The 20,994-nt window shown below is 36.7% G+C and overlaps 1 protein-coding gene across 2 annotated transcripts in view; it reads left to right on the top strand.

Moving 5' to 3' along the window:
• Positions 1-11,264, top strand: part of LOC139699103 (transmembrane protein 53-B-like) — a 38,497-nt gene extending 27,233 nt beyond the window's left edge. For both annotated transcript variants that reach the window (XM_071598126.1, XM_071598127.1), the window contains exons 2-6: positions 348-456; positions 1,196-1,528; positions 2,879-3,171; positions 3,475-3,652; positions 6,193-11,264. In XM_071598126.1, coding sequence (XP_071454227.1) covers positions 391-456; positions 1,196-1,528; positions 2,879-3,171; positions 3,475-3,652; positions 6,193-6,348 — 1,026 coding nt within the window. In that variant the 5' untranslated portion in view covers positions 348-390 and the 3' untranslated portion in view covers positions 6,349-11,264. The remainder of the gene's footprint in view (positions 1-347; positions 457-1,195; positions 1,529-2,878; positions 3,172-3,474; positions 3,653-6,192) is intronic.
• Positions 11,265-20,994: the final 9,730 nt, after the last annotated feature.

The following is a 20,994-nucleotide window of genomic DNA, read 5'->3' as shown; positions in this document are numbered from 1 at the left end:
AAGCACTGTATTAAAAATTTTGACTGGGAGCCGATGGTGGCCCGTAATATCCTGCACTTCAACTGTCTCAAGACACACTTCGAAATGATAGAAGTGAATAGATACTAAACTTTTGCTGATTGGGACTTAAAAGATATGTATCTATGATCAAGAAAACTAAAATGATTAATCGATTCAGAGTTCGCCATGGTATTGGCTCTACTGAGGACATGCGATACTTCTATTATGGTTTGCCAGTTTTCACAATTTTTCCTGATGTCACAGAGGCTAAATTTTCATAGTACCATGATGTAAACTTAATTGTAATGTCCTCATTTAATGTGTCATGGCGTTTTTCTTAATTGTAGGAGCTTTGATCTTGTGAGAGTCATTTGAAGTCTGTCCAAAAACATGGTGCTCTTACGATCAGCTCGTTTCATCCATACCGTTGTGACTGGGATACCAAAACTCATTAAGGTAAGCTGATTATTTTTGTTTAGTTGAATGATGAGCGTAAACACAGATAAAAAATCAAATGTAAGGCAGTTAAAATATAAATAATTAATAAATATTGATGGCCAATGATAATTTTTTATTTTTAATACAAAAGTTGTAATAAGTGACCAATTTTGCAAAAACTATATGTACAAGGTCGGCTTTTGGATGGACACAACTGCCAAATAAATATTTTGTGACTCCTAAAAAAACACAATTAAGCAACCTTCTCTACATCAGGTCCCTCTTTATCTCTGAGTACTTCCTCCCTTCATCCCGTCCAACCTCCCGATCCTGTTTTCTGCCCTTTCCTCGTTTGCCTAACATTCTCCCTTCTATTACAGTCTTCAACATCCCGCTGCCGATCAATACACCCTTCATCCATTTTTCCTGCTTCCATGGGATTTCTCCCAACAAACCCCTCTCTTCACTCAATTCACTCAGAAATACTTGGAAACCCTTGGCTGACTGACAAACTAAAGCTTGGTCATCAGGAAACCTAACTGATTTCTTTTTTTAAGTTATCATGTTACCTTGGAGGTTGTCCTTTGAAAATTTTTCTGAAATTTTACTGTACAATTACAATGGAGTTCAGGCCTATACAGTTAATTTTTTCTGTCTTACCAGTTGTACTGTTTATTTTATAAATAAAAAGACATGTTTAGATCTTTTATTCCAATGTAAAACATCCAAATGATGCTATTAAATTGAAAATTTACAGGAGCAAGTCATCCCGCGTCATGTAGCTGCACTGCAGGGACCATTACTTCGTTACATCCATGTGCTTCGTCCAATTCCTGGCTTTGAGCTGTCCACAAATGAAGAAGGCATAAGGTTGGAGAAAGTAGAAAAACAAGAGGCCAACAAAGATAAGAGGTTGAGGCTTATCCATGAGTCCAAAACTCGGCCTCCACTGATTGTCCTCCTCCCATGGCTGATGAGCAAGCCCAAGCACATTAAGAAGTTCTCTAATTATTACCTTGGCCATGGATTTGATGTCCTATCTGTACGCACTACACCTGGTCAAACCCTTTGGCCCGTCAAAGGTTCACAGGTGAGCTTCTTTCATTGACACTGCTCTTCAACTTTAGAGAGTATATCATTTACTGGGAATAAACCATTGGTAATTTTGTATATATTTTTAAAATTAAATGCATATGTCTTAGTAATGATAATCATTTTCTTATGTCCTGGCCACCTCGATAAAAATCTTGTGAAGTCAACCAACAACCTCAGTCAGCAACTGAAATATTTTAGATGGATAAATATGCTGTTTCAAGCAAATTGAGACCATAATGTCCCTTCCTCCATTTAACCCTTATATTAAAATTATAGTGCTTCTACTCTTTGCTATGTTTTTCAAGTTACCTCGTATGCCTTCTGAACTTCTGTCTTTGATATCTATCATTATATTTTTGTTGAACATATTCCATTCATAGTCTTCCTTGGTATTTCTTCCATACATTTATTCATGCTTCACCATCTTGAAGACTTATTGCCAGTTGTAGGTGTATTCTTACATTTAATGAGTACTATTTCTCTTATAAAAATTCCTGTTAGCTGATGGATATTTTAACAATTGTATTATAATAGAATTTAGTCATTGTTTGATACTCCCGCTGTATGTAGAAATGTGAATTTATTGTTTTCTTGGGTGCCTCCAGGCAAAAAAGTATTGGTAGTAGAGTGATAAGTGCAGGGATCTTCATAAAATAAATAGATTGCATTTTTATGGAAACATTTGTTAAAAGGTGGTGTGCATACTGATTTCATCATCAATAAGTGAAGTAACTTTGATTTCTTTTTGAAAACTCCTTTGTTTGTTGACAATAGCCCTCAATAATCTGAGAAATGATAGAAGAGGAAATTATAACATTACTTTAAGTGGAAAAATTTCAGGACTGACATACATGATCAATGTTGAGAAGTGATGCTTTTAAGTTTCTTACTTACTAGAGGAGATGACTAGCAACTAAGGTCATATGTGGGTGATTTCATAGGGATAGGCTTTTCAGGGAATGAGGAAGAAGGGTGGAGAGAAAGCTTCAGCATTAGCCTACTCTTAGCGAAATGCACCAAGGTTTCCATACAGTTAATGTCCCCACCAATGCATAGCGTACTCAGCTCGAAAGTACTCGCGACATAACACAGGCATCAGGATTTTTCAGGGGTATCCACCCCTGAAAAATCCTGATGCCTCAAAGATCCATCCTGATCCTTTGCCAAGAAAGTACACTGTGTAATTATTCATGGTGGTTGTTGGATTTGGTGTGATATTACTCCTTCTTGCCTAAAGTTGTTGGTCATTTAAATGGATTGTGATATTTTTTCACTTGCTAGGTTTTTATGTATATCTATAGCTGTTGGTAGGTGATTATTGAGCTGTCTTTATTTTTTTCTTCAGCTAGTTGCAGCTGATCTTGTATCATTCCTTGAGCTCAACCCACAATATGACCAACTTCTGATCCATGGATTCTCAGTGGGGGGATATATATGGGGAGAAGTTTTGGTGCGTTTGACTGAACTTGGGATCTCAAGGGGCTCACCATCTCCCACCCCTTATGAAGCCCTGGCAGCTCGGATTCGAGGTTGCATCTGGGACAGTGCCTGTGAATTCACAGAACTTCCAAGAGGTGTAGCCAAGGCCCTATTCCCCAACCAGAATATGTTGCAAAATGCCTTGGAGAGTTACGCCAAGTATGTTCATGTTTTTAGCCTCATGCATTTGATTTTTGTGATGAGTTGGCCGTATGTTCAAGTAAAACTTATTTTGTTTACACTTTGACGAATGTGCTAATTACCATTTATTTGGAATCTTAAATCTGATTCAGAAATGTATTAAGGAAGGAGGGTAAAGACAATGCCAAAATACATGTCCATTTTCTTCTGCTCTATTGTAGTCATATTTAATCATCTTGTTCATGTTTTGAAAATATTTATTGTACATTAAATTATTAATTTGAATTAAGTAATTCAATGTACTCTTTTAACCTTCCTAAGGTATCACATGAAGGTTTTCCATGAGAAAGCTACGCAGCATCACATTAGGGCAAGCCAATTGTTTCACAGTGCTGCAATCAGAAGTCCTGCCTTGTTACTTTTCTCAAAGTCTGATCCCATCGGTACAGCAAAGGCCAACATTGCACTTCACAAGGAATGGACTGATTTTGGGATTAAGGTAAATACCTAATTTCTTTTCTACATGAAATTATGAAAAATATAAATTTGATGTATTAATAATATGCAGCTACTCCTACAATTTAAATTCCGGATAATCCCCAGATTTTCATATCAAAATATATATGGTACCACTTAGCCTATTTCATCATCATGATAATAAATAGTCTGATGATCTTTGGTAGGTTTTGGATGGCATGATTTTATGAAAATACATATTTTCCTTCTTTTTGAACTTGCATATTGATGAAGCGGTTTTATTTATTGATATACTTTGCTAATGTGCATGTAAAAATTCTGCTTCAAGTGATACCATAAAATATATGCTATCTAGTTTCAACCTTAAAACACTGTCCTCACGGTCTGAAATCAACTCGAAAGTTCCATCTTTCATTCCTCGTGCAATGTTTAGAACTTAAACTATTTCTCACGATGGTACCAGAAGGCAGTGTGAAATCAAGAAATACTGGTACATTGTCATGAAAAGTATTTTGGGAGAAGTACAAGTACCTTTGCGAGAAATGGATTATTTCATGCGTAACATCTTGCTGATTTTATGTAGAATGCCTGTCATTTTGAGATATGTTCTTAAAGAGACTGTTTTCAAGAGAGACTGCTGATCTGAGTCTTGGTATCTCTGTTCTACTTCATAGTCCTAGTCCTTCTTGTCCTTTCATTTAGATACATCTGGCATAAAATTGCACAAATGGAGGTGTCATTTCATGTTTTATATTCAAATTAGGGCTAATTCATTTTTATCTCTAAATATTTGATGTTGTACCATATGTTCATTTTTACTGAGGTATCTATGGATTTATTTTTGATATTTGTTACTCCAACAACTTAGGATGTTTCCTTTTGTTCCTCGGTTATCATCATTGACAGTTGGTTTTCGACAAATCGTTGACAATTGGCTTTCTTGGATTTATGAGTGATTTTTTCAGGTTTCAATTTGACCTCATTTTTAATAAGACTGTAATGATAGTCTTGACACTGTAATAATTTTTTCAGGAGTACTATTTTAGTGTAACACCACATTATCATATTTCAAGAAGTCCATGCTCATCTTCGGGGAGGGTTCATTGTCTATAAATCATCGAAAAAGAGACTTCTGATCGGGAAAGAGTAACAACTCAGTATCATAAGCATTACTGTATACTTCTGGAACATAGCAGGATATTATGTGAAACACTTGATATGTCAATGAGACTGCCAACCATCCTTTGATATTCCTGACATATGCAGTCATTCATGATGACCGTATGACCAATGTTTGCACAAAAATACACTTTTTATGGATAATCTGTGAAGGGAATGGAATTATGGGGTGTAAATTTTAAAGAAGCCTGGAGTCACACAATTTTTTCAGATATTCCAGAAAATGACCGGGAAAAGCTATCCATGCCCTGGCTGATACAAAAATAATAGCAGAACTGACTGCTGTGCTATCAGTAGTATGCACAGTAATGAAAGATTTCACGGGAAGTACTTCACGTAATCATCATCCAAACATATGGGGAAAATTTGGCATTTTTGTTAGGAAAATCTTGCAAGATAAAAAGGCGTACAAGGTATTAAGGAATAAGGTAAGGCATTAAGGTATGCAAGGTATTTGAATCTAAAAACTGAATTTCCACGATGCGGTTAAAAGTTACCTGCTCTACAACCTATTAATTTATTTGTTTATGTATATTAAAATAGCAGATTTTATGAAGAGTGAATAGTGCGATTACAACTGATAACATATTCAGCAATAAACATTCTCGGCAGCAAAATAATTTTTCTGTTTGTTTGGTTCAGGACTTGTGTAGTAGATCTTTGGAGCTTAGTGTAGTTTCTATCCCTGAAGAAATCGTTAATGAATTTGTTGTAGTATTTTCATCATACTCGGGTATATTGCTCTTGTGTATACGTATATTTTTAGGCAAGTGAGTTACAGACTTTAATATCTAGATCCTGAATGTATAGAAATGTTAGTTTATGGTTCAGTTAGAATTTAAAATTTCAGGGAGTAAAATTTTGCAGCAAACGGATATAAACAATTACTTTAACTGTAGTCTTGGAATTTATCTAAGAACTATTTTTGGTGGGGTGAGATTGAGACTGAGGCTATAGTTCCTTCTTACACTTAACCCCTTCATATTTCATTAAAGACAATTACAAACACCAATGCCCTAGGTGGAGGAATACCCACCTAGACGGGAGTCAAACCCGCGACCTCTGGGTTGGCAGGCCCGCCGCCACCGAGGCTGGCGAATGTATGTACCAAATATTCATGTTTGTGTACCAAAATAAGTTATAATCAATTAAATTATGGTAATTAAGCAATGATAATTAAAATCCTTTAAAGATATGGGGCAGCAAGCATTTAAATTCATAAATGCTGTGTTCATTGAGATGGTGTGGTTAATTATAAACTCGGTATTTATTGTTCTATGCTGAGAAGAAATTTCATACTGCATACTGATCTGTATTTTGAAAATTCATGTTACCAATATTTATGTAGATGAGTGCTAATATTTTTCATTTTTCTCCCCACAGGTTTATACTAAGTGCTGGGAAAAATCTGCGCACGTAGCCCATTATCTCAACCATCCTCATGAATATATTGCAGAAGTTACATCGTTCTTACAGAGTATTAACCTTATTCCAGGAGAAGAGAAAAACAAAACAAAAATGAAAGTCACCAACGTTTAATGTTGGAACAATTCACTCTCAATTTCCTGGTGTTCTATTTATTTAGAAACACTTAGAAAACAGAATTCTGTTCCTTGAGGTCCATTCTTCATGGTTTGGGTGATTTCTAGTAGTGATTGATTTGCTCTTGCACATTTAATGATCAGTATACTTATTGTGTAGTTTCTTGATGGAATTTTAAATTTTTGAAACATTTTATGGCAGAAAGTATGAATGGTATACTATAGAATTTTGTCTTATCTAAAATTTTAGGCAGTCCTCCATCCTGCTCATATTTAAAAAGATGGTTTTCGACAATATTCATAGTTTGAGACTTGAATCTTCTCTCAGGGAGACTTATTATTGATCTGAATTGGAAGGTATATATGTAATCTTATTAAAATTATCATCACTTCATCTGAGCCATAGCATTCAAGATCGAGAGTTGTTTTAAAGATGATCTCAACACAATTCCAAAGGTTGTTCACTTACATTTACAAGGGCGATCTAATGTACTACTTTGATATAAGTTAAACAGCTTCTCAAATGTTGGGAGAACATCTTAATGTAATCTCAAAGACATCCATATTTGACTCTGAATCCTATAGCCTCCAAGATGTATTTTATTTTTTCTAGAGGAACCTAAGAGGAAAGACACATTATGTGCCATGAAAGGTTAACAAAATGCCCATAACATCTTTGGCCATGAAGTAGAACTACAAAGAATTTTGAAAAAAAGGATCAGATAAATCATAATAATTTTATACTGATGTGATCAGTAAACCTAATAATTATTATAGCACTGGCGCAGAGAAACATTTCATATTTATTTAGTTACTTAACAGTTAAGATGTAATTTTTTGTATCCTGCTTATTTTAAAGCAAATTATTGTTGTGTGTGTGTCTTCTTAATTTCTAAGAGGCGTATTTATCTTGAGAATTAATGTCCCAGTAACTTATGCCATTTTGAATATCCAACTCTTTATTAACAGCTGGTATTGGTTCACTTTTCCGAATGTGTAATACATGTTGAGGTCCATTAATTGAATTTCATTGAAAATGAAATGTGATAATGAAGATTTTTTTCCAAAAGAATAGTATTGGCAAATCATGCATTAAATATTCTTGCATTATTAAGTGAGATCAAAAGTCAGAAATTTAGAGTGAGTATACAGAAAGTCCACTAACCGGGAGTCATCGATTTTTTTTTTTAAGGTAATCTACCGGTTAAGGTAGGTTTTTGGATGGACACAACTACCAAACAAATATTTTATTACTCCTAACAAAACACAAAATCCATCATCCTACTCTATATCAGTTCCCTCTTCATCTCTGAGTTCTTTCTTCCTCCCTTCATCCCGTCCAACATCCCTATCCTGTTCCTTCCCTTTCCTCTTTTGCCCAACATCCTACCCTCTATCACAGTCTTCAACATCCCACTGCCGGTCAACACCCCCTTCTCTAATTTTCCTGCCTCCATAGGATTGCTCCCAACAAACCCCTCTCTTTGCCCACCATACCAAGTACTTCCTCATTTGTTTTCTTCTCTGTCCATTTCACCTTCTCCATTCTTCTCCACACCCACATTTCAAAACCCCCCAGTCTACGTCTATCCTCCTGCTTCAATGACCACGTTTCCGCACCGTACATAGCTACGCTCCATATCAAAGTTTTTACGAGTCTTTTCTTAACATCCTTACTCAATGTCCCTGTCATAAACTCCCTGCTCCTTGTGAAAGCCTCTTTGCCTAGCGCAATTCTTCTCCTTACGTCCCTACTACTTTGACCGTGTTGGTCCAAAACACTACCGAGATACGTAAACTGTTCTACCTGCTCTAGTTTTTGCCCTCCTATTTTAATGTTAAGCTTGGCCTTTGTCATCGATTTAAATGTCCTAAAATTGATTTAAAAGAAAAAGAGATGGGAAAATATGCACATAATGTGTGCAAGACTTGGTCATCACAAATGTTAGTATTTTTCAGGTTTTGTCTCTTTTTGCCTTATTGAAGGCATTTGAAAAACTTCTCCATCTGGAAAAACCTTAATCATGAAATCTAGAGATATATCATGTAAGTTTAAGTTCTATTTATTAGATGTGTTAATGAGGTATCTTTTAAGTAGACACTTAAAAATCTATCTGGCCAAGTACATAATAAACAAAATTTTTAAGAAGTCTTTGTACACAATTTTTGAAAATCTATTGTGCACTACATTTTGCCAATAGTTTCACCATTACATCCATTTTAAGAAGGGTTTGAATGATTAAAATAGAGCTTGCACGGTACTAACATGAGAACTATGGCATGTGACTTTTACACATGTGGACTAAGTGTTAGGGTAGTTTCTTTTTCTGTGCCTTCTGATATTTCCCAGTGAGTACTAGTAACCAAAAAGCTCATTGCATGGATTTAACTGACCTTCTCCAAAGGCATCACTTGAACTTGGGACCCATTGGCTAATTGCCTGAACGGACTATTACCCAATAGATTTCCACTCCATTGGTTACTTCGTAGCTCTCCACACTATGGCAGTAATCAATTCTAAGGGTAATTAATTTATGGTAGAACTCACTATGAGCAAAGCCATAGAAAATATGAATATAACTCATCTAGGGTATGTGGGCTGGTTCTTTTCCCTATATCCTCTGTAGTTGCCCAGCAGATTTTGGTACCAGAAAATTTTGCAGCTGGGATTTGGCTGGTGATGCCATAAAACCTCAATTAGGATTTAAACATGGAACCCTTCAGTAGCCATGTGCCATGCCAGCCATTTTGTTGCCATCTGAGGTGTAATAGACATTAAATCTGGAAATAATTGAGAATCTTAAAAGGAATGGTTTAATGATTCCAAAGGTAGAAAAAGTTGAAATCAACTTGACAAATTTGATATAGACTATCCACCAAATGATGAATTCTTCTATACAGTCTGATAATATCAATTATTCTTGGGTGTCCAGTGAATTTATAAAAAAAATTTTAATGTATGTGTTTTCATACTAAACCTGTAAATATTTTCACTTGGAACCAGGGAGGTCATTCTGTTGGGAAACTTGGGATATTGAGGAAAAGTTGATAATTTTTTATTTCCTTCAAAAACTTGGGAAACAAGAGTCAAAATTTAAGAAAAATTGGTTCCATGATAAAATAATGTTACATGGTAATTCCCAGGGTATTACTTTTAGATTTAAGAACAGATGGAGCTTAAATGACCTGAATGTTCGTACCAAAACCATGAATTTCTCAATATTTAAATCATTGTCATTGATCAGGATCCCAGTCAAGGAGAATGATTTTGGTCTGTGAAATGATTGAATATTTTTGCATGTAAGCAGGTGGAACTGAAGTTGATGATTTGGCATTTCCCTTACAGTTTCTTTGAAATGTGTGTACAGCCAGCGAAGACGACAAATTTCTAGTACTATTAAATCTGGTGATATTATTGCCTAACATATAGGGAAGAAATTGAATTCAATGTCCGTGTGACCTGCTTTACCTTAATTAATAAAGAACTTGAATTTTACCATTTTAAAAAATGGCAAAGCTTATGCAACAGACTTATGAGGCCCATTCCTCAAAGCTACAAGTTGATTTACAAGTCCTTGAAATTTCTATGTATGGAATCTGCTGATATTGATAAATACTGCAGCACTTTTTGCTTGTCCATATTATACAGTATGGGAATTTGAAATATTTATTGTATATTTATACTATTTATACTGTATGGAGTGTTCTTTTAAAGTAACTTGGAGTTTTGAGAAACACACCCCTGAATAACCTTTTAAAAAAGCCTTTTTTTAAATGTTTCCAGTGAAGCACATTAGATTCCAGTGTCTATATGTCAATCACTGAGTAAAATCTGTAGCTTTTTAGGGAGCATTGTGTAAAATTGAATGAAAGCACTTCATGGCGTAAATTGGCAGGAAGTCTGATATTGGAGTATAAAAATGAAGGGGCTGTTGTGTACACATTCAATCAAGCATTGTTTGTTTTTTTAAAAATGGTTTTGGTGGTGTTCAAGTTAATTGATCAAGTTGGTGTGATTGTAAGGTAATCATGGTTTTGCTTATGGTACATGGGTTGATCATTGTACAAGAATCTATTTGTATGAAATGATTTCCTTGTGTAAGATTCATCTTTTCTATTTCACAGCCTATAACATTGGTTGAAGAAACCTAAACTTGACTGAATTAAGTGTTCCTTAAAACATTTGGTATTATATCTCCAACAGTATTTTTTATAAGCTAATGGAGATGAGAGCTAACTACATTGCACATAAGTGATTCCCAACTTTTGTGCTAAAGTCCTATTTGATAGAGGCTATCTAATCTCAGCCTGGTGGGTGAAATTCCTTTTTTTACTTTCTCCCATGACATTGTTAATACAAAGTCATTGATTATTTGTTTTTAGATTTTCTCATTTTTTTTTAAATGATCAGGCAAAGTCGTACTATTTTTAAATGCCAGCACTGATTTTTTTGTTATTTCAAATGCAATATATAAATTATCTGTGTGATATTTCCATGTGTATTTAATATGTCCATATGGTACTTTTTGTAGTTTATAGAAAAGGTGAAAAAGTAGGTTTATTTGTTAATAAATATTATCTATGTAACAAGTCTGATTTGTGTACTAATTTGTGAATTTACATGTCACAGTCACTCTTTATTTTTGTCAAACCTTGCTCGTGAAAATTGAAATGTGGCTAAAATTACTAAATTGAAATTACTTAGATGAAATTCTGTCACACTTTTATTGTTCTCAGTAGTTGCACTTTGATGAAAAGCTCGATAATGTGTAGCACCAATGGTGAAACCAAGGTGATAGGGTTCAGGGGGAAGGGCAAATTAATATAATTCAACTTGCAGAAGTTGCAAAGTCTGTCATTGGCTGTATGGTAGAACTCTACGCACCCATTAAACAAGTCCTTACTAACATATGAGAGTTATTCATTAAACTCATGGCTGCCATCTACTGTGATTTGTCAGTGAATTTTTGAAAAAAATACCAGTAAATGTATTTTTTATTTTTTGCTTGCATCCACTTCAGCACAGTATGTCACCAACAGGATGCGGTATTTAATGAAGGTAGTCAGATGTGGTAATGGTTCATCAGATTTTCCAGTTCACCTTGCTAATTATAATGAAATAAATAATAATATTCAATTCTTGAAAGACAGGTTCCTTACCATGCTTGTCTTCTGTAACTGTACTCTTTAATCTGAGCAAGGTGGATGTGGTGTGATATGATCCACGGATTTGGTGCCATAGGATCAAATCCCACCCTTATCACTGTACTTGTGCAACAAGAATCAAGTCGAGAATGCAATGGCTTGAGGTGTTAATAATCTAGTTGAAAGATTTTCGCCCTCAAGAATGAGATCTGCGAGTCCCTGGGTGATGTAGGATGGGGTAATTTAGAATTCCGGTGCTTATTTTAAGAGGGCTGCTTGATAAGAGTGATCATAAATTTTTAGTCGCCTTATATATTGTGTAAACATTCAAGTATTAGTAATAGTGGTTATAAGGGGAGGTGACCAACAGCTGAGGTCATTTGCACAATTAGGGATAGGTGGGTATATTTGGTAGAGAGAGTTGGGAGGTTCAGGGAATGGAGGAAGGGTTGAGAGAAACCCAGCTTCGGTATTTGACTACTCTTAGTGAATGACATCACACCGTAACGTCCACAGTTTATTGACCAATCCAACAGATGACCTACCATAATTGAAGGTCTCTCTGAATAACACCCCAAGGAGGGATCAGGGTACTAATTAAAAAATATTGAGTTAATTTATTGTTAGCTTAAAGCATAATTTATGTGTGGTGCAAGTATCATTAATTTGACTCCAGTACTTCATCAACGGCCGACATTGCAAGTGGAAACACATTGAGTTCCCTGATACATGCTTCTGATAATGAAAAATGTTTACCACGAAGGTCTTTCTTCATAGTTCACTTAATCTTCCATCCATCCCTATAAAATGCTCCATTTACAGTTGTATGGGCTGGCATGACATGCCAATACGACATTTCCTGAGAATTGAAAAATCATTTGACCATTACCTTTCCAGCAGAACACCACTTATGTTTTTTCTGGTGTTGGTGATGCTGAAGATTTCCACGTAGAACTCTGCTGTTTGCCCTCAAAATCAAAATGATTTAGACAAATTTCATCTGCAGGGATAACTTTCAAAAGAAACTCATTTTTCTGTGACATCTAACTCAACTTTGAGCCAGCCAACATGTGAACATCCCGTTGTTTTGGTATGAGCAGTCTCAGAACCCAGTGCAGAATCAAACACGTCTCGTGGGCATTTTTTCCGTTGTCAATATGTGGTTGGCACCCAATGAAGTTTTCATTATGTCTGATTGTACTTTTAAGCTGATTTGCCTCGATTAGTCTTTCTCAATGACAGCAATAGTGTTACTGTCTACTTCTGTATGAGTACAGACTTCACCTTCCTCGAACATTAGTTGTCTCTCCTCTTAAAACATTTTAAACCATCTTGCAGCTGTGATATAGGATAGAAAAGACTCTAAATAGGCTTCTTGTAGCATTACCTTTGCCTTGACTGATGATTTAATCAGTTAAAAACCAAATTTAAATGTTGTGTATAGCTTGTCACATGTTGCCTCGATCATTACTGTAGATCAACTGAACATTTGAATTTGCAAAGGCCATGGCAGTACAATCAATAAAACTTGTACCAAATATGCATAACATTAAACTAAAAGTACAACTACATTAAATTTTTGTACAATAAATTAATAAAATAACAAATCTTATATGATTGCTCTTTGTTGAACAGCCCTCTCACTTAAAGTTGGAATTTTCACCTCTCCACCCATTGGCCTGCTGCATTAGATTCACTGTAATGACAGTGGTTAGTTTTTGGTGACATCTTGCCCTCCAATCAGGTTGATTGGGATCCCATGACTCCTCTGCCCCCAAGTTAATGCATAAGATTCTATTAATGTAAAAATCTCTTTTCTGTGTTCATAAAAATGAAATTGTCTTTTGTGCTTTGCTTGAGGGGATCTTAATGCACCAAAGATAGTGAGTCCAGTCCACATGATGCAATTAGTTAATTAGGGATACATTCATTGATGACTTAATATTGTAATTAACTGTTCATATTTGGTAAGCTAATAGTTTATTAGGTAAATTATGCACAAATGCCCGTTTTTATTTAACTCTCCAGAATATGGAAATTCGACATTGTGTACTAGTGTTTGCAATCAAACTTGCATTGACTTGAAAACCATTTGCTAATTTTTCACAAAAATGGGCGTGATATTACATCTGGTTTCACTTCTAGGATATAGGTTTCGTAATGTATGTATGTAATAAATATAAAACTATAAAATACTAATAAATAATAATAATAAACTATAAAGGGCATGTGTATATATATATTCCGATGAAGACGGAGCAGAATTCCGTCAAAATTATCAAGAAATAACATGTGTGTTCTTTTTATGTGTTTCTATACTGTTTGTTGCTGTTCAATTTATTATTCGGCACTTCCGTGTTATGTCGACGAAATCTTCTATATATATATATATAATATAATAAGACTGTATTTGTAGTTAAAAGTTTTGGATATTTTTGACTTTCTGTCATTTATAATTTTTTGTTGGCTTTTCTTTCCTTCAGTCAAAAGTAATGCCTAAGTGTCTTCAAGTGAAGTGAACTATTGAATTTGGACCAATAAAATCACATTCCCTGTACAAGACTAAGATTATAAATATTTGGGAAGTTAAGGCATTATTCACATGTTCAAGATGTGCTGCTTGCTAAAAGTTTGAATACTTGAGGTCACCTCGACATGAAGTTTATGATTGTCTGAGGAATTCTACAAATAGAATGTTTACCAAGGTAAAGTACACTATTTATTGATACTTTAAATGCATATTATTGCATAAAAGAACTATGGTTGACCATTTCAAATCGGGAAAGAAGTTAAGTAGTCAGTTATTAAAACCAAAATTATTTTTTTTAAATTTGGTTTACTTTACCCCTTGATTTTCTCATAATATACTAGGAAATTAAGCTGTATGTACATAGACAGCAGTACTTGGAATCAGTTAATTTATGTTACATTTTATTTTGACTTTAGGGTAGTACATGGAAAATATATTTTGCCCGGAAAATTCAGGGAATTTCGAAGTCAGAAATAAGTGGCAACTGAGAATTGATGTGGTGTGGAGGCTAACATACTGGCTCCCCACCCAATGAGCCTGGGTTCAAATCCCAGTGATGGCTAGATTTTTCAGCGGTATCCTGATGCCTACTTGGATGCTATGTGGAGAGCACTTTAATTAAGGATGCTGTCAATAGGATGGGATGTTAAACTGTGGACCCCCTGGTGTCTGTCAGTAATAGTAGGCTAATGTCAACAACAGGTTTCTCGTCACCCTTCCTCTATCCCCTAAAAACATCCTACCCCCACCAGATAACCCACCTATCCCTTCTGGCCCAAATGACTTCTGCTGTTCATTGTTTCCCCTAATAACTACTATTTCTACAAGTGACAACACAATGTAATTACTATGAGATAGAATTCCAAAAGATAAATGAAGGAAACTAGTTTAAATGAAATAAAGAGGCATAATAGTGCATAACATAATACAGTAGAAATGGACTTACTAATAATTTCTCATTTTTCCCAGCAACCCCCCTCCCCACAGTAGTCCTGGTACCTCTTCGTTTGTTTTCATTTTCTAATGCAATTATTCTTCTTACTTCCCTACTGCTTAGACCATCTGGGATCGGATAATTTTCACAAGAGGCAAGCCGTTCCTCATACTCTAGTTTATGAATTCCTATTTTGATATTTAACTCAGGCTTTCTCAAAAATTGCATAACCATTATTTTGTCTAAATTTGCTCTCATCCCATGTATCCCTGGCATTCCAAGGCTCTCAGCAATGTTTGCAAAATATTCGCTGCCTGACAAACTACAGCTTGGTGTCATCTGCAAACCTAACTGATTTTACAAATTCCCCGTCAACTTTCATTCCTACCTTGAGTTCTTCCCATGCCTCTTTTATCATCTCCTCCACATATACATTGAACAACACCGTTGATAATGGACACCCCTGCCTTACCTATCTCCTTCACACTCTGCTTGCCACTGAGACCTGTGCAGTCTAAGACATGTACAGGTTGCAAAGAAGTCTCATATCCCTCCATTGTGATCCTATTTTCTGGAATACATTCATTAATTCTTCCCAATTCACTCTTATCAAATGCATTTACAATATCTACAAAACAGACAAAATGCTCCCCTTTGTATTCTATGTTCTTTTCTATTAGTACTCGTGTCATTAGTGCATCACTCTTGTCTCCGCCTTCATGAACCCAAACTGATCATCACCAATGTATTCATTAGGCCTCTTCTGCATCCTCTTATTAATTATGCTGAGGACCACTTTAGCTGCATACAAAATCGAACTTAGACCTGTACACAGTTGTTTTATTTTAAATTATATAATCTATCAGTTAGGCAGGTTTTTGGATGGACAAAACTAACAAAGAAATATCTCCTAAAAAAACACAATACAGCATCCTACTCTGCAACAAGTCACTCTTCATCTCTGTGTACTTCCTTCATCCCGTCCAACATCCCTATCCTATTCCTGCCCTTTCCTCGTTTGCCTAACAATCTCCCAACTATCAGTCTTCAACATCCCATTGCCGATCAATATGCTTTTCATCCATTTTTCCTGCCTCCATAGGATTTCTCCCAATAAAACCCTCTCCTCGACCACCATACCTAGTACTTCCTCATTTGTTTTTCTTTCAGTCCATTTCACCTTCTCCATTCTTCTCCACACCCACATTTCAAAAGCCTCCAATCTACGTCTATCCACCACTTCAGTGACCACATTTCCGCGCCGTGCATAACTACGCTCCAATGTTTTGACGACATTTTTCTTAATATCCTTACTCACCGTCCCTGTCATCAACTCCCTCCTCTTTGTTAAAGCCTCTTTGCCTAGCGCAATTCTGCTCCTTACTTCCCTTCTAATTTGACCGTGTTGGTCCAAAACACTACCGAGATACGTAATCTGTTCTACCTGCTCTAGTTTTTGCCCTCCTATTTTAATGTTAAGCTTAGCCTTTTTCTTTCTGGAAAATTGTATTACCTTTGTTTTATTAATATTGATTCTCATCCCATACCTGCCGCACTAAATTTCCAATGCACTAAGCAATGCTTGCAACCCCTTTGCTCTGACAAACTAAAGCTTGGTCATCAGCGAACCTAATTGATTTTACGTATTCCCCGCCCAATTTCATTCCACCTCCAGTTTTCCCATGCCTCTTTAATCATTTCTTCTGCATACAGGTTGGACAGCAACGGTGATAATGGGCAACCATGCCTTACACCTCTTCCTAACACTGCCCATCCGGACTCTCCATTCCCCACTCGCACCTGAGCAGTCCGAGACATGTGCAGGTTGCGAATTAGCCTCCTATCCCTCCAATCTATTCCTCTTTTCTGTAATATACTCATTAGTTTTTCCCGATTCACTCTATGAAACACCTTTTAGGAATCTACCAAACGGGCAAATACGTCCTGATTGAATTCAATATTCCTCTCGATTAGTTATCTCATTACTACAATAGCATAACGCGTGCCTCTCCTCTTCCTAAACCCCAAATGATCATCCACTAAGTAATCATTTTGCCTGCTCTCTATCCTTTTGTTGATGATCCTGAGAATAACTCTAGCTGCATGGCATATTGAGACGTGCACAGGTTGCTGATAATTCGCCTATCCCTCTGGTCTAGTCCTATATTCTGTAATGCATTCATTGATTCCATTGCTATTACAAGAGAATCGGGAATTCCTGAAAGTAATGAAGTTATGTCATCGGCACGTGTTTCGCCGTAGGCCATTGCGCTTGCAGGAACCGACGAAAATCGCCACCAAAGAAGGACTGTTTGCAGTTGTACCAGTGGCATGTCAGGTGATGGCGGATGTCATCTATTTTAGAAAAAATACTTTATCACAGATTCCCAAAGCCTCTGGGGAAAATCGTGAAGTGATACTACATATTCGTCGGGAATGGGAAACAAGGAAATGAGTGACCAACCGGATCGAGGCTACCGTCTCAAGTTAGCGTGTTGCTTCGTGCAGGTGCACCTGAATCTCGGTCCGAACAAGGCAGTGGCGTGGAACGGAAGGTGACCATAATTTTACCCTCCCCCCCTTCCCCAACTCATCCCACCCTCTCCGCTTCTTTTCCCTCCAGCGTTTTTGAAATTACATTCATTCGTTCCTTCGGGTCAAAAGCCCGCCGCAATGGCGCCGATAGCGTGGCACATTCAAACCTTCTATTATAGTCAATGGCAACGGCGAAGGAAGCGAGGAAGAAAAACCAAGGACTCGTCGGAATATTAAAGGTTAACATTTCCTTCTTCTATGGGTAGGCCATAGCACATGAGGAGTGTTGAATGAGGTTCGTTGTCTCGAGGTTATTAGTCTGTTCTCCCTCGGTTGCCGTTGGCGCGAGAAGGGATCACGCTGCCCTTAGTACCGTCTTGAATTCTTTCTTGCGAATTTCATTGGAGAGGTAAAAAAAAGTGTATTCATAAATATCATGGTATTGAAATATAGCAGCTCTGTTAATATATTCCATTTATTATGAAAGGAATCGACCACTCTCGAGAAAGACCTTCCTTTTTTTAATATTTCGATTGTTCTCCATTCGGCACACCATATTGTGTGTAAATAAGAACATTTCATTTTTTACGGAGTGTCTGGCGTTTTCACGTACAATATCTTACTTGCCGTATGTTAAGTTGACAACGTCCAAATCATCCTTCAAAAGTATCCGAGACAATCGATTTCGATTTTATGACTTTTACCGAAAATCAATGTTAAGTAGGCTTTTGTAATATTTATAGCCGTTTTACAAGTATTGTAATACGCGAGTGCTTATTTATTGACTGCACTGTTTTAGGGGGTTGTTTTTATCTTCATTGATTGAAAGCTAAATACCCGAATGATTGTGACGTTACCGACAGTTGCGTAGAATGCACGTCATTTATAAGATCATTAAAGGCAATGACATTCTGACGACCTACGAGGGTCATCCGGAAAGTAGTACCCGTTCGTGAAATAAAGACACAAAAGTAAATATTAACAAACATAAAAAATTTTATTTGAAAGAGGATACTTTAAACTACTTCTCAACATAATCTCCAAGCAAATTAAGGCATTTGTCATAACGTGTGACAAGTTTCTGTATTCCTGCTGCATAGTCCTTCGCCGCCAGCTCATTGAGATACGCGAGGGACCCATCTTGCACAAATTTTTGCATAATGCAGATGGTGTTTAACAATTTCATGAATTTTTTTAAACATTGTAAACAATCACAGAAACAACACAGGCAATGCTAGCGTCACGCAACTTGGCTCAGAGAAGGCAGACAAGCCACTGAAGCTATCTGACCTCGTCCAGCGGCTACTCGCGTCGTCAGCACTTCATGCGGCACGAACGGGTACTACTTTCCGGATGACCCTCGTATATTCTCCCTTCCTCAAGGAAAGATCCTCTCTTCCCATCGTTTGCGAGAGATGCTTAATTTATAATAAAAAGTGTTCTTTTTATCCTGATTCTTTAATATTCAAGATGCTCAAATGAGGCAGTTGCTGTGGGACGCTCATATTATTGTATATGTATGTTATCTAATGTCACTCTACATTTTTGGATATCAAAATTAACCTTGCTATGCGACTTACTGGCATTTCAATGATGAAAAGCCTCAGTGACGGAAGTCCGAATTTGCCGGATAAGAGATCATAAATCCAAGATCACGATGAGGTTGAGTTGGTCGTTATGGAGGTTGTATGGAGATGTCAGATATAGTCATTTTGATATAATTTTCTGGATTTGTTGTATTTTAATACTCCCTGTCAAATTGAAATGTTAAAAAAGGTATTTAATTACCTCTAGTCGTCAGTTTTTTTTTAAATGGATATCGAAAATCCAAGATTTTATGCATGCTCTTATGATAGCGGAGGCCCGTCACCGGAAAAATTATGATGAAGCAGGTTGGATCTTGACTGTTCGAGACCTCTGCTGTGCGGTCACTTTGATCAATGACTAGCGACGAAAACTAATGTCACGCCCATTCATGCGCAGTTCGTAAGCATGTTATTATTATGATTTGGCATTCCACCGATTAACGTAGGTTTTCGATTGACACTGCCAATACGATTGCACAAATTACAATAGCCTGAAATCGGGCAACACAGTAAGTCACTCTTCAATTCCACATACTTCTTTCCTCCCTTAATTCCGTCCAACATCCCTATCCTATTCTTTTCCCTTCCTCGTTCACCCAAAGTCCTCCCCTGTATTACAGTAATCAACATCCCATCGCCATTCAAAATGCTTTCCATCCATCTTTCGTGCCTCCTTTAAATTCTCCCAACAATCCTCTCTCCTGCCCCTCTATGCCCAGCACTTCGTTAGTTTTCCTTTCAGTTCCCTTTACCTTTTCCATACTTATCCACTCCAAAGTTATCTCAAAAGCCTCAAGTATACGCTTATTACCTGCTTAGCGTGAGCCTTTTCTTGACAGTCAGCGCCCTTGTAATCAATTCTTTCTCCTTGTGAAAGCTTCTTTGCCTAATACAATTCTTAAACTTATGTCCGACTACTTTGACCATTTTGGCTCAAAACACTTCCGAGCTACGTAAACTGTTCCACCTGCTCTGGTTTTTCCCCTCCTATTATCGCATTCAACTTAGCCATTCTCTTTCTAGAAAACCACATAACCTTTGTTTATTTACGTTTATTCTCATACCACGTCTAACGTAAGGAATTGCCAATCCACTCAGCAGAGTTTGCAACCCCTTGGCTGGAAGACAAACTAAAGCTTGATCACATACAAACCTGATTTTTGTATTATCCACCTTTTTTCATTACTATATCAAGCTCTTACCACGCCTCTTTAATAATTTCATCCACTATACCCTGAACAGCACGGTAGATAATGGATACATCTGTCTTACTCTTTCTAGCACTACCCGTCCGGACTCTCAATCCGCCAGTCGTACCTGAGCTATCTGAGATATATATGGATGCGAATAAGTCTCTTATCCCTCCAATCTACTAATATTTTCTGCAATAGATTTACTAATTCTAGTCAATTTACTACATCAAATGCTTTTCAAAATCTGCGAAACAGACAAATACGTCCTAATTATATTCTACATTTCTCTTCTTAGTATCCTGTTGCCAGGATAATTATTATGTCGGCCATCATTCAAATCCTGGGATGAATGATTGAGGTGGTTTCCCGTTGCCTCCCTCAATAGTGTTTTTAACGTGACACAATCACTCAATAGCCGTCCCGATGAGGTCAGTAGGGGCTTCAGTAGGTGCCTTACTGAAGAACAGACGCTGCGCAGAACAAGCCTTTCCACCTCGCCAAAACGTCGAGCATACCAATTCTAATTAAACATCTTCCTCGTTTACCTAACGCGTTCCCCCATATCGTAGTGTTCAACATCCCATTGCCGATTAAAATGCCTGTCATCCATATTTCCTGCCTTCTTCGAGTTTTCCAAACAACCCCGCCTCTTCCTCCGCCATGACTAGCACTTCCTCGTTTTTATCCTTTCTATCTGTTTTTCCTTAAATATTATTCTCCA

The sequence above is a fragment of the Hetaerina americana genome, unplaced genomic scaffold, assembly GCF_022747635.1.
Source record: "Hetaerina americana unplaced genomic scaffold, ioHetAmer1.1.p SCAF_9, whole genome shotgun sequence".
Lineage (NCBI taxonomy): Eukaryota > Metazoa > Arthropoda > Insecta > Odonata > Calopterygidae > Hetaerina > Hetaerina americana.
Note: the sequence above shows the minus strand (reverse complement) of the source record. Positions and strands in the feature narration are given on the sequence as shown.